Here is a 14,116-nt window from a genome sequence, read left to right on the forward strand (position 1 = left end):
TACATGCAACGTCTTGAAGTACGCCGTCTTCTGTAAAATATTTACTTAACAGATATATATTTATTGAAAATATTTACAGATCTTTACCATTAACAGACGGGAATTTAAAAATGGAGGCTAGAAATCCAAATGCAACATTCAAAAACATCCATCCATCAAAGCAATATATAATTTTACAACAGACGACACATTGTTCATTACAAAACCTCTCATATAGTAATTACAGATGCACAGCCAATTCACTGTAAATACTGTAAATAATATTTAATATTCAATTTTCTTGGAAAATATTTTAGAGAACTATAAGCATAATATAAGGATTTATACTTCTTTTAGTCAAAAACCTTTGTTATGTAGAAAAATAAAACCTCTAGTTAAATGAATCCCATGTATACAGGTATTTATGTGGCCCATCCGGCATACAGATGTCTGCTCTGAATATGAATTTTGTGTTGTCTCATTACATTCCAGGTGCAGCTTGAGTGACTGAGGGAAGCTTCAAACAAAAGCATCATACATTATACATGTGCACTGTAGAATGGCGTTGACACCAGCATATTTTTTTTTTCTTTAAGATATGTGAGGAAATTCTAAATGCCAAATTGGGTCGGGGTCATTAGCGGGTCAGCGAACAAGCTGCATGAGCTGAATTTGGAGCCGCAGAAATGTAACTCTTTCCAGGGAACAAGCCCCAGTGCTGTTTGAAATTTTGGACAGAGCAGGGTAGACAGATAAAACACATAAATAGTTTCATATTGGTGTATTCCATGAGGAAAAAAAAAACCATGGAAAGAATGGCGAACTAAAACAAAAAAGGAAATGTTTATTTCCATAGTATTCTTTGAGATTTATTCATCTTTTACCTCTCTGGGATCACAAATGTTCTGCTGAGCGCATGAAAGGAATGATTTCAGTTGCACTTCTACCACTTCAATTATTTGTCATCATCTAACATTCTGGAAACAGAGTATACTGAATTTCAGTTCTCGTGTTTTTGCTTTTCCAGTTATCTGAATCACAAGTTGTTAGCATAAAACATTAATATTGTGTTAGACTAGGTGGTATTCAAATTATAGTGGAACAACTGTAAAAGTAAAAACATCCCACTGGAAGTAGAAGTAGAAATGTGATTAACATTTAATTAATCCGTCTTGAAGGTGAAAGTGTATTAACTTCTTTTGTTCAGTGGGTTATGATTTTCAGACAGACATCCACACCACAGACAGGACTGAGTTCCAGTACAGAGATCAATGGCCTTTTCTGCTCCATTCATGGTCACATCCTTTAAAGTAAAACTGAATGGTTTTAAAGGCCCTAAGGCAATAAATGGGTTTATGAGCCTCAAGTTCATTCAAATGAGTATTCTAACTGTGTTGCTACAATGTCAGCAATGCATGTTAAGCAGTAGAAGAAGATTTAAAAGTCTGTTTCTTAAATCTTGCTTTCTAGTCCGAGTAGCAAGGTTTTGTACATGTTTCAGCGTTTGGAGATTGTTTGATTTTTAAAACAAGCTTCCTGGATTTTTGAAAACAGAAAGCACAACATGACTTTGAAGCATGAAGATAGGGCTGCCTTAAAGTTTAATCATAAAATTTAAGCTTAACCAGATTAAGTTCAGCTTTCCCTATGACATAAGATGCATGATATATACAGAAACAGAACATACAGAGATATATCTTCACAAAACACAGACTTGTTTTTAAAGGGTATTTTAGATAAACATTCTTATGCCAGAATTTCATATATTTTATATATCCCTGACATGCACCAACAATTGCTAGTGTTCTAATGTTTCAGCAAACACTCACAATTAATTGCTTCAGGCCCTCAAAGGATTGATGCACGGAGTTTGCCGTTAAAGCCTCTCTCTTCGCAGCTGCTTGTTCCCCCAGGAACCTCAGCATGAGATCCTTGACAGCATCTCCCTGAAACACAAAGTCCAAAGTACAAAATACAGAACTTCCACACTGAACTGACTAATGCTTAAAATTCACCTAGTGTCACAGTTTACTGATGACCATTAAATATAATTTAATCCTTTGCTACAGAAGGTGTATTTTATGTTTCTAGTTTGTTTCTAATACCTCATATATACACATGGTAATGCCACTGGGGGCAGGGTCCTCAAGGGGTGGTATTTTGTCCAGAGAGTACTGACTGCTTTGCCCTTACCATGATGGCCAACAGGAGCTGTCAAACATATAATAGAGGCTGCTGGCAATCGGTAAGAGTGAGAAGCAGCTAGATGCCCTCACACAGCCCATATAAGCTACTGTAACTACCAAACTGGCAGCACAAAGAGAGAGTGGTGAGAGACAGAAAAGGGATGGCAAGAGAGCAAAGAGAGGCGAGTGGTGGACAGTGGTATGAACCAGTACTCTGTGTGACATTACTACCACTGACATTTGAAAATGTGAAGAATGGGTTTGTTTGGCGGTGTCCCAATATGTACACTTGCCATCTTGTGTACTTCATATGCATGCTCCTGCTAAAGTCTGCAAGAGCTTAGGATTTCACATTTCTAAATCTGTGTTGCAATTTGTGTTCTCTGAAGTCCGCAGACTTCACTTAGGAATTACCCCCAATTTCTTATGGAATGGTGACGTTTCATGTTCTAACCTATCAAAACCATGTTGCCATGGAGAATAAAATATTCATGTGCTAGTAAATATACACTTTTTACAGTTTTAAAATTCTTAATATTTTATGTAAAAAAAATAATTAGGCTACTTTAGATTCATACTTTATGTTTTCTGGGTATGAAGTTTTGACATAAAGCTTTTATTTTGTCACCTAATTTTGACGGATGAATATTCTTTTACCTGTGGCGTATTTTGTACACAGAATATATAATAGTACACATAGTTATTAATACAAAGCTTTGAGGTATTGCCAAGTCAACCTTGTAAAACTGCAAACGGCGAATGAGAAATTCTTTAAACAAAATCTGCCGACATGCACTTGGAATAAAAGCATCAACAACAGAAAGCTTTTTGACCTTGACCAGTGTAACTAGTGAGTGCCATTACCCTTTTTATAACGATGCACCCTCGACTACTCTCGCACTTGAAGTCCACACTTGCTCTATGTCACAGAAGTGTGGACTTTGAATATGGGCTTACGGAGACTATTGGGACATGTCCTTTTTTGTGCGAGAGCCAGTAAGCAGCTTCTCTGCTGGGCTTAGTAGTTAGGGACAGAGAATAAGTAGTAGCCAGGAGCCCAACGAAGGGATAGGTTTTCTTTGTTGTTTTCTTTAATGGTGGTTGATGTACTTCTCGCACACTTTGAATTGCACAGTCAAACCCTATGGCTTGGGTTGGGTGTGTCTGTTGCATGCCCAATGATGACACTGCCCCTTGCAGCATCACAATATATATATAAAATGATCAATATTGTTGGATTATCTATTTTTTATATATTTTCATATACATTCAATTCAATTTATTTTTATATAGCACCTTTCACAACAAGGTTGCCCGAAGGCACTTAACAAAGCTGTGTGAAAATACATGACATTACAATACAATGTCATGTACAAATATATATATATATTTAATATTTATATGTAATACTCCCTTTCCCTTTAACAATACTCACCTGAAGATTGTCAAACTTCAGCCCAGGCATGGAGAGCTTCTCTTTTCCCAGGGACACAGGGCTGTATTGCTGGGTTGCAACAGAAATCAAGACCTTCCTTGTTTCATCTGAGGGAAGCCATGCGTCATACCTCCTGTCAATTTCACTCATGTTCAGGGCAGTTGCAAAAGGGTCATCCCTGCCTGGGAAGGTGGCCTGCATCTTGGAGAAAGGATGTGCCACTTGAGCAGCACCTTGTGGAGCAGGTGATTCCAGGGGTGCAGCAGCAAAGAAAAATGTAGGGGTACTAGACTCCTGTTCCACAGGTCCAGGTGGAGAGGAAGGCTGTAGTTCAGGAGCTGGAAGGCGCGAGTTGGCATTTGGATTGCTGACAGATATGAAAGAAGATGAGGTTGTAAAAGAATCAAAGAAGTCAGTTGCAGGGTTGGAGCTCCCATTGTCAGCAAAAAACTTGCTTAAACTGGGGCTGGGCTGGCAGACCAGAGGGGCAAGTTTAGTTGGGGTTTCAATAGCGCTGCCAAAACTAGGAGACTTAACCAGCGCAGGCTCAAAGCCATCTGGCATTAAGGACTGTGTTTTAGGTAGATTACCTTGACTGAAAATAGTGCAAACTGGGATTGGCTCATTCTTTGACTCCTTGTTTGTGCAAACATCTGTATGTTGGACCTTGGCGTTTCCGATATCAGATTCTTCCTGCATGGGCTGGCTAGGGATTATTTCCCTTTCACTTCCTTTGGTTTCTTCTTCGAGGTCCCACTGCTTCTCATCTTGAACCGCAGGGGTCACAGTCATCTCTTCAGGGTCACCTTGGTTTTCGATTATAGGTGTCTCAACATTTTGCATGGTTTTCTCATCACTGCATTCGGTCTCTTTTGATTCAAAGTCTCCTCCTTCTTCAAACTGCTCCAGCAGAGATTCCATCTGGCCAGCATCATCTTCACTATTATTCGGAGAGTCTGATATCATGACACTCTCCATCATCTGATCGTTAAGTTTATCTATGAAATTTTCTGAATGGCTCTCTTCTTGTGGTGTGACAAATGACTCCAAATCCAAGTCAATATTTTCCTCTTGGAAGAAAATTTCTGGAGGTTGGCTTTCAGTTTCCTGGGCAGATGAATCTTCATTTCGTTCACTGCCCATTTCCCCAGCAATATCCAGTGTTAGAGATGCCCGATTTTGAGCTTTTGAACTATTGCCTTCCATTGCTTTTTATCCCTTTAAAAGAAACAGTGAATTAATAGTATAACAAAAATCATTTACAATATATCTAATGGGAAACAAGGGCTAAACAATGAGTAAATAGTAAAACTAAAAAGAAGAAAAAAGATAAACACAAAGAAAGAGCATCATTATCCATTTAACAAAGTACATTAACGCCAGTACAATTCAGAGAAAAATGATCTGACTTTTAAGGTACCTTTAGTTTTCTTTAAAAAAGTGCAATATTTATCATGCAAGTGTCATCGACCACTCCAAAATAACAGAAATAAAGCGCTAAAACATCTAATTTATTTTAGAATTTGTGAAATAAACCATGCAAAAACAAATACAAGTAAAACTTATTCGTTGATTATATTAAACCTCTCATTAAAATTCTAACTACTGTAATTCATAATCCAATCATCAAATGCATGATATATTTTGATCTTGTTTCATATTGTTTCAAATATCTTCTAAGATCAAACGCACCGAAGAGTTACATGGGTTTGAAAAAATAAATTCTCTAGCTATATAAAACCAAATAGTGTAAAGTAACGTTAAAATCAACACCTCCTACCTATATTGCACATTGTAAATCAAATATAAGTTACAGTTGCACAAAACTGTCGTTTAAACAACACAAAAAATAAATACAGCAAGTTTATAATATCCAGAACTTAAAATATTAAAAGCTAAATACTGTACGTCTGGTTTACCTTTTCCTAGATGACAGAAGAAGAAAACAGGCACATGCGCACAACAAATAGGAAGAGAAACCAACGGAAGCCGAGGTATACCAAATGCCCTCGAAAAGTGTCGTTTTGTATTCCTGAAAAACTTTACGATCATTTGCCGGGGAAACCTGTGCATTTGTTTTGTGTTATGGTAAAATAGCGTAACAAAATTAGACGGAACATTCACAATATTTTTGTGGTTCGCGGAAATGTTAGCTTAAAGTGATCGATACCTTATATTGCGTGAGGACAGAATCAATGAAACTGACGAATTAAACGTTAGCGTGAAGTGTTAAAACGTTTAAATATGGAGGACGACGCACCTGTTATTTATGGCCTTGAATTTCAGGTACGTACAGATAAAACGTTTCCTGAAATGTGTATAACTAATAAATAGTCCTTGCACATAATAATGTATTTAAAAGTGATGAGATACATTTTACTCAGAATGCAAAACATATTTTATATGTAGAATGCAGAACGTTTTTTGTTCTATAGTCACTAGAATTCCAATGAAGGGATGCAGTTGCTGTACATTTCTTGCTTTCCTAGATTCATTTTTACGTATCGAATTAGAGTCCATTACGATAAGGGGGGTATTTTTCACAGGCATTATACCGCATATGACAATATACTGTAACAAATGATCTTCGTATTACTTTGCACGTGATAATTTTTCAAGGCAAGACTTAGTCTTAGTTAATTTATTACTGTAGGTTACATAAAAGCAACCAATGTGTTACCTAGTCAAATCGTAAAATCCATTAAGATAAGCTGTTAGAAAGCTTCACATTTCTTGCAACCAAAGAACCAAATATTTCTATATTCATTCGAAGGTGTGTGCTGTTTTGAATGGCATTCCATTATAGTGCCTATCAGTGCCTATCTTCCTTGCAAGATCTCTCTCCATTTAATGGGCAGGAGAGCTTCTGTATGCTGTTGAATTTTTAGTTAATGATGTCCTGTGGAACACTCGCTTCTCGATTGGAGATGTTATACATGTGTTTATTTCTTTGATATTAAGCTCTTCAGTATGCAAAGTCATACCATATGATATGTCGTTACTTTCTTAATAATTAAATACTGATTGTAGCATTATGTAAACGGATGCTAAAAACAGTAGTTAAGTTTACTGGACTTAAGTATTTAGAACTTTTTAGAATTATTTAGAATTTTAGATTTAGATTTAAAATCAATTAAGCGACGTAGTGGAATGCCTGATGTGAGATTTGTGAGTGTTGTTAATGAATCTTTATTCTAGTTAATGATAATAAAGATTCCATTTAAAAGGAAGCCGTGTGTGTGTGAATAGGTAAAATCTTGGTTGTGGTACAGCAATTACAGTACATCACTGATAACTGGGATTGAAAAGGAATAGTGAAGAATCTTGCATGTTCCTGCATCAGATCGACTCTTTCAAGATATTCTTTGATATCCGTCCATCCATCCACTGCCAATGGCTCAGCCTCATAAGTGTCATGGCAAGCAGGAGTACATGATTGCTCTGTCTTTGGATAGGATCCTAGTCCTCCACGAAGAGCCCTGGAGAAAAGGGACAATTTAGCCAGCACTGGATGTCCATGACATCAGCATGACAATTTTGAACTGAACAAGTTAGCATGTCTCCGTGATGCAGATGTAAGCCTTCCTGGGTGAACAAAGCTGCTGTCAAGTGTGTCGAAATTCTGATGTGCTGTCGTCTTGCAGTGGGTATGAAATTAGTCAAAATGTTGAGGGCTTTTTATCGAGATTGGGTTAGGTGCAGTCCTTAGTGTGATTAGTTACTTGATGCTTGATCTTCTGTGTGACTTACATGGCCATAGCCGTACAGGAAGAACAAGGTGAGGCATTATTGATATTTGTAAGCTGTTGGGCATATCTGTGCATTCCGAATGTACTGTAGCACTACAAGTGGGACACCTAAAAATGTTTATGTAAGTGCTCTATTTGAGGAGGCAGAAAAATCTTAAAGGTTGTGTTCAGGTCTTGTGAAGATTCAGTTTAATAGTTCCTTCTTCAGACACCCATTACAAGACATTAATCCTTATTAGCGTAAATTTATTTGTTAATGAATACAGCTAAGTACGCCAGCAGAATAGTTAATGTGCCACTGTCATATAAATCATTTGCTCAAACTTTATGTGTTGAGCAACCCACTCTTTGCTTGTTTTAAAAGCTGCTTTGGTCCAGTTCTGTCCTCAGCACCTGACAGATTTAAACTCCAATTACTGTATGTGTGAAATACCCTTAACATTAAAGTCCCAGTTATTTAAATTATTTTACATTGTGTAAAATACACAAGTGCAACACCTTTGGTAGCAAATATTTTGGCAGCCTTGAAGGCCAAATAAGGATAAAACGTTTTGTATTGTCCAAATCTTTTCAGTTTTTTTCCATCTTTATCTTAAACAAAATTCTTAACGTTTCTTTGTAGTTTTCTAGCATTTACCTGTAGTTACAGATTTTCTGTCCGTCATTCTCAGTTACAGTATCTGCAACATTAACTAAGAACCTTTGTTTTAGGATGACACGCTGAAATATTGAGCATTAAACCTGTTGTTGGGAATTCGTTTTTTTCAGGCTCGTGCTTTAACAGCCCAGACAGCAGAAACAGATGCAATTCGCTTTCTAGTTGGTACTCAGTCTCTTAAATTTGACAATCAGGTGAGTATGTACTTATGGAATGAGGAATGAATAAAGGATGGGGGGGTTAATACGAATACAGTAAGAGTGACATTTCCTCTTGGATGACTCATGACTGCAGCAGACCTCCCTAGTAAGTTTCAACCACTTTTTTATTTTTAGAATATTTTGGTAGTCTATGGCACCAATCCCTCTCTGCAGTCTTAGTAATAACTTTTATATAATCCACTGCATACTTTACAACTTTGAGTCTTTTGGTGATTTGTAAAAGTATTATACATACATTATACGTAAAGGTTTAGCTGAAATTTTAAATATTGTAGTATTTCAAAATGTTACTTGTAGATTTTATTCAGTATGAGGTTGACTCTTTGTGTTAATAAGAATATTGATGTTTTTCTAAGATGAAATTTTATGTACATAGTAATATTATAAGTGTGATTGAATTTTCGAACAAAACATTTTCAGATACTTAAATTTGTTTTTAATCAATAGAAACTGGCTGAATTAAATCAACTAACTTATAGGGATATCACAGGCATCAGTTTGTACATTCTGCTACAAGGTCAGTGGTCTTCTCGAGTTTAAAGAATTCATGGACTTTAACTGAAAACATGTTGAAAGAAATTCCCAAGGTTTGGAAACTCTGATCTCTCCGATTGTAACAGATGATAGAGTTGCTGGTCAAATGCCTGTTCTATTACACTGGTTTAATTGTAAAATTAAAAAATCTATACTAAGATGGATGAATTAATAATTTCACACTGAGCATTGGCACAACAAAGGCAAAGTACAGTATAAAACCATAAATCTTCAATTTTAAAAGTACAGACAACACAAAAAATTGTGTGTCAAGAGCTTCAGTGAAATTGCTATTAATCTGACTATTGAAAAATAATCTGCAATTAAAAAATGCACATTTCATTCAGAAAGTTCACAAATTTCTCAAGGCAGTCAGGATATTCAACCCAAAACACATATCCAGAAATCAGCAGTGGAATGTATTTGGATTATTTTTTTAATGAAATGGAAAAATAATTTCCCTGTATAAAATGAAAGATTAAACAGTATCACTTATTTGTTGTCACCGATTCCATTGGTGCTAAAATAAGAGTTTATTTGCATGAGCAGGTATTCAGTTTTATTCATCTATGACAGGAAAGTGGGAAACCATATGGTAATGATAATTATGTTTGCTTTCTTATTTTTGTTTTGCTTTACACTGTTTGAGATTTCAGCATTTTTTATCCTGTTAAACATGTACTGTATACATGAACCTGCAAAATGTAGTTTTGCTGGATTCATTTTGACGCTATTGAATTGAACAGGCACATGTTTAAGTGCCAGTAGCCATATACTGTACATCACTGTTATTCTATACGCTTATGCATTTACGTTGTAGTAATTACGTAAGGTTACACAATGGGATGATTGCTTAATAAATAAAGAAAGAAGAGGCTATATTAATTTATTGGCACTGGAGGAATAAGTTAAAAGAATATGTTTGAAGATTAGTAAGGAAGAAATCAAGACCCTATTAATAATTTATTATTTTTATGTGAAAATATCAGTTGTTATTTTTTACTTACACTTCATTCACAACAAAAGAAAAACTGTATTTATGCAGTTTCTTATACCTGTAATGGATCTAAATACTTGTAGTTTATAACTAAAAGGAGCTTATGTGTATATGTTAGTTACAAGACATATTTTTTTATGTTTCTGTAATGGCTATTTTTTATCTCTGCTGTTTATTTTTCACATTTTTAGCCTTTTGTTCAAAATTTTAAAGAGCTAGAATAAAATGGAATTTTCAGTGTTTTTAAGTAATAGAACTGACTAAAATGGGTTTATATTTTTCATGTTTATCACAGTGTTTATCTACTGTAAATTAAAAGGATTATCCTTAGCCTAGCAGGAAGTGGGTGGTAGTTACATGCTTCTGCTGCTACATACATAACTGACAGCTTTAGCGCTCAATCCCTTAGGCTATAATAACCCAAATCACTCCTCGCAAGCACATTGGAAAGGTATGGTGCAGTATTTTTGTCACACTTCTTTCATTGCATGCCAGACCAATTTACCTTTTATCTTCCGCCTGCTGATTGCAGCTTTATCTGGGATAGCCTGGAATATCGACGCTTATCACAGCAGCACTGTATGACTAAAAAACCATGAAGTATATAAAAATATATATATATATATTTTGCATTGATGCGAGTTATATATTTTTGACATATAACTTAGAATAATCTTGGTCTTAAAAATCTCACAGAGGTCCCACAAGTTGATGTCCAGGTCATTAGTTTTTTCAAGATGTTTAAAATTGATGGAAAAGAGGCCAAGTCGTCTGAGTGGGATGACTCATTCTGCATCACATATATAAAATAGCATAAATCATATCTGGGGTTTGTCCATTGGACCAATTCACCTAATGCCCTGTTACATGTTCTTTTTTTCTCTCCAATTATACTGCCCAGTGATCTAAATTTATCTGTAGAGCTCTGCTCCATAAAATTATAACTTGGCGTAATAATTTTTGTTTAGTGTGGTCCAGTCCAAGGTTAATGGTTTCCTCTGCCTTTCAACTGTCTGAAGAGGTGTCAGGGCCTTGTTCATTGATGCAAACTTCCCCATAAAACTTGTCCAGAAGAGATGAATGTCTGGAATTAATGCCAGGTGCAACCAATTAATATTCCTTGTGCCATACTGAAACAACATCTCATTAAAATGTCTAACATCTATTTTTCCCAACAGGTATCTTTCAGGTAATTCTTTTACACAGATCAGAGCATGAGAATAGCTTTGTGTTAATCCTGAAACACTCTTCAGTATGAAACCAATGAATAGTCACACATGTAGTTCACACAAGAACACATGTAGTTTCAGAACCCGATTAAGCTGTGTCCAAACATTAGATTAATAGCACCATTAAATTTTGTGATTCAATTATTCATTCAGTTTTTGGCTGTGGTTTCAAATTCCTTTGTCCTTTCTTATTTATGACAAAGTGCTGTCTTCTGTCTCCAGAATTGTGAACCAGTCAGGGTCGGATTATGGTTATTTTGAATACATACAGAAATACATCTCTTTTAAGTGCATATAAGTGCTTTTTTATGATGTCACTAGACTTCTAATATTTCTTTCTTGGCCTATTTTGTTCATGTGCAAGTGCTATGTACAGCTTCTAGGATGACAGTTTAAAACTATGTAAAATGATGATACTGGTTATTCTGACTATATACTATATATGTGGGAGTTTTAGGAGGATCTGCAGTAGAGGTACTAGTGGAGTCAACTAACTACTTGACTTTATGGTTGTGAAAGATGTGTTTTAGGTAGTATGACTCAGGCACCTTAGCACATGAAAATAATACTTCAGCACATAGCTGTGTAAAAAGAGTTCACACCTTATTACTATTAGTACAACACAAACAAAATTTAAAAACAGAAGCCTAGATCTGTTTGAGCTCTAGCTTAACTTCTTTTGTTTCTTTCTCTATAAGTAGCTGAGCAGCTTAGCCGCTTACTGGCTTCACAAAACCAAAATCTTTCACCAATTTGTTTCCAAAAAGAAAAACTTTTCAAAACTCTCACCAATAAGCACATCTGCAGGCTTGTTGATTGCTTGTCTTCATACTTCCTTTTCCCACTGCTGCACATAACAGTGACTCTGCTAACTAGCAGTGTTCAGGAGCTATCTGGAAGCCTCTGCTTTCTGGCTTTTAAATGTTACCCAACCAGTGTCTTTCCCCAGTTGGTGACAGAGGATGACAGATCATTCGCATTGCCTTCTGGGAAATATGGAGACAAATACTGTCATCGTATCTGAAGTAACCTACCACCCTTTCACATGCTTTTGTATGCCACTGGTCATTTTTAAAATTTATTTAAATGTAGCATCAGCTCAGAAGTGTGAACTTGTATTGTTTAAAAGAGGTACAAAATTATGTCAGCTCAAAAATGTCAGACCACAGTATCAGAGGTATTTCGTCATCTCATGAAGCAAGCCTTTAGAATGGTGCTGAAGGAAGACACGTCCTAACTAACGAATTTTTATTTTTGCAGATTCACATCATTGACTTTGATGATGAAAATAATATCATTAATAAGAATGTTCTCCTCCACCAAGTTGGAGAAATATGGCATATAAGCACAAGTCCTGCAGATAAAAGTGTGTTGTCAACCTGTTACAACAAAAGTAAGTAAGCATTTCTTTTTTTAATAGAATTTTTTTCTCAGTCCATGCTTGCCACCCTGCCAGACCTTTTTCCTAGCTATCCTTTGCAGGCATTGCTGGTAAAAGAACTCAGTCACAGTCTTGAATTTTGGCACTCTGTATGTCCATTGTCGCCTCAAGGCAATTAAAAAATAAATGAACATGAAGAAACTATTAAACATTAAATTAGAGTCTACAAGGCTGAAGACTGTAGCTAATCCTGGTTTATAACTATCCTATCAGTAGGAATATGACAGGTTTCAATTTGTACGTTTGGATGAGAGTGTGACCACATTTGTCTCCAGTTATATATTTAATTGATTAAAAGCTTGATGCATGCACGTGCCTGGCTGAACAGAAAAAAATGAATTATGAAGGTGATCAATCTAATGAAGTATCTAAAGCTAAAGAAGGTGAATTAAGTGTCTTCTTCCACCAGGCTCAATGGTTCAAATGGCCAAAAAAACATTTAGCCTGTGAAAGTAAACTATTGTATTTTCCTGCATTATCTCCCTTACATTAGATAAGAAAGACCCCTGCATTCAAGTGAAAATCTTATTTGTTGTAAAAAAGGCACTAAAACACAGTTGGAAATACACATGTATAGACATACTCTGTGGTTAGAAAAGGCACTTAAATACTTTAAAAGCAGTAGAGATGTTAAGTTCTGAGTTCCTCAAGGTTTATTTGGTTAAAGCCAATGTTATTTTCATGTAAATGTTGGCACACATTTAGATACAGGCATTTTAATGAATGAAACGTAAAAGTTCGCCTCTGGGGGCACTCTTTACCAAACTCCTTGGCCAAAGTTGTTCCCATTTGTGTCAGCTGTGGATTGTTTTCGTACTTGATATGATATGAAGCCAGCTGACTTACATATATTTTTAATTCTAGATGTCTTACCCTAGGATTCACTGTTTCTGACATGTCTTGTACCTAGTGAAAAACTATATTTGGAAAAAAATAAATGTGCTGAAAGGTCTCCTCTTGTTTCTTATTATTCAATTGTTTTTGTGTGCAACATTACTGATGACATAGTTTAAAATGTTGTCTGTATAGCGCATCCATGTTTAAAATATTTCTGTAGTGTACAATTGCTAGAGTGATTTGAAAGCTAGTCTTGGTGATATTATTTACTGCACCTACAGTACTTATTATTCAGCCATGTGTTTTAATGGAAGCTGAAACATGTTGGATCAACGTATTGAAATATGAAATCAAGGGTCTCCAAAATACGATCTTCAAAAACTGTACAAACAGATTTATTGATTTCATGAAGCATGAACAATATGTGCTTGTCTTCAAGGTGCAGTCTTGATTCTCCCCTTTTGTTATGTATCTTCATATACAAACTATTCCAGGAACTGTTACTTAAATTGCATTTTGAAAACAAACTTTTGATGTACTTTTATTTTTTGTATTTTTATCTGATATTGACAACTCTATTGACAAATCATGCTTTTCAGCATTCTTGGGTTTGGAAAGGCGCTTCATGAATAAAAATTACTATCATTCTTTTGCAGAAATTGCAGCAGAAAATAATTGTAGCATATCACTTCTTTTGGCATTCGAACATTTTGGTGCCTCAGCAAGCAGTTTAGTTTTCTGTTAAATAATACATAGGTATTATTGACATACATCAGTTAAAGCACGCGTCAGCTGCATTATTAAAGCATGCACATAAGTATAATTAACTGGTAATTATTCAAGCTATTCA

The 14,116-nt window shown here is 35.6% G+C and overlaps 2 protein-coding genes across 3 annotated transcripts in view; one reads left to right on the plus strand and one right to left on the minus strand.

Moving 5' to 3' along the window:
- trappc12 (trafficking protein particle complex subunit 12) overlaps nucleotides 1–11,800 on the minus strand; it is a 40,696-nt gene extending 28,896 nt beyond the window's left edge. The window contains exons 1-3 of one of the 2 annotated variants that reach the window (XM_015357790.2): nucleotides 11,778–11,800; nucleotides 3,601–4,818; nucleotides 1,809–1,925 (exon numbers count right to left, since the gene is read on the minus strand). In XM_015357790.2, coding sequence (XP_015213276.1) covers nucleotides 1,809–1,925; nucleotides 3,601–4,806 — 1,323 coding nt within the window. In that variant the 5' untranslated portion in view covers nucleotides 4,807–4,818; nucleotides 11,778–11,800. Of the gene's footprint in view, nucleotides 1–1,808; nucleotides 1,926–3,600; nucleotides 4,819–5,519; nucleotides 5,560–11,777 lie in introns of those variants that run through there. The other variant, XM_006626398.3, reaches the window with a different exon arrangement.
- Nucleotides 5,635–14,116, plus strand: part of eipr1 (EARP complex and GARP complex interacting protein 1) — a 42,128-nt gene continuing 33,646 nt past the window's right edge. Inside the window, exons 1-3 of the mRNA XM_006626381.3 lie at nucleotides 5,635–5,886; nucleotides 8,118–8,201; nucleotides 12,249–12,381. Coding sequence (XP_006626444.1) covers nucleotides 5,845–5,886; nucleotides 8,118–8,201; nucleotides 12,249–12,381 — 259 coding nt within the window. The 5' untranslated portion in view covers nucleotides 5,635–5,844. The remainder of the gene's footprint in view (nucleotides 5,887–8,117; nucleotides 8,202–12,248; nucleotides 12,382–14,116) is intronic.

Source organism: Lepisosteus oculatus, chromosome 2 (genome assembly GCF_040954835.1).
Source record: "Lepisosteus oculatus isolate fLepOcu1 chromosome 2, fLepOcu1.hap2, whole genome shotgun sequence".
NCBI classification, from domain to species: domain Eukaryota; kingdom Metazoa; phylum Chordata; class Actinopteri; order Semionotiformes; family Lepisosteidae; genus Lepisosteus; species Lepisosteus oculatus.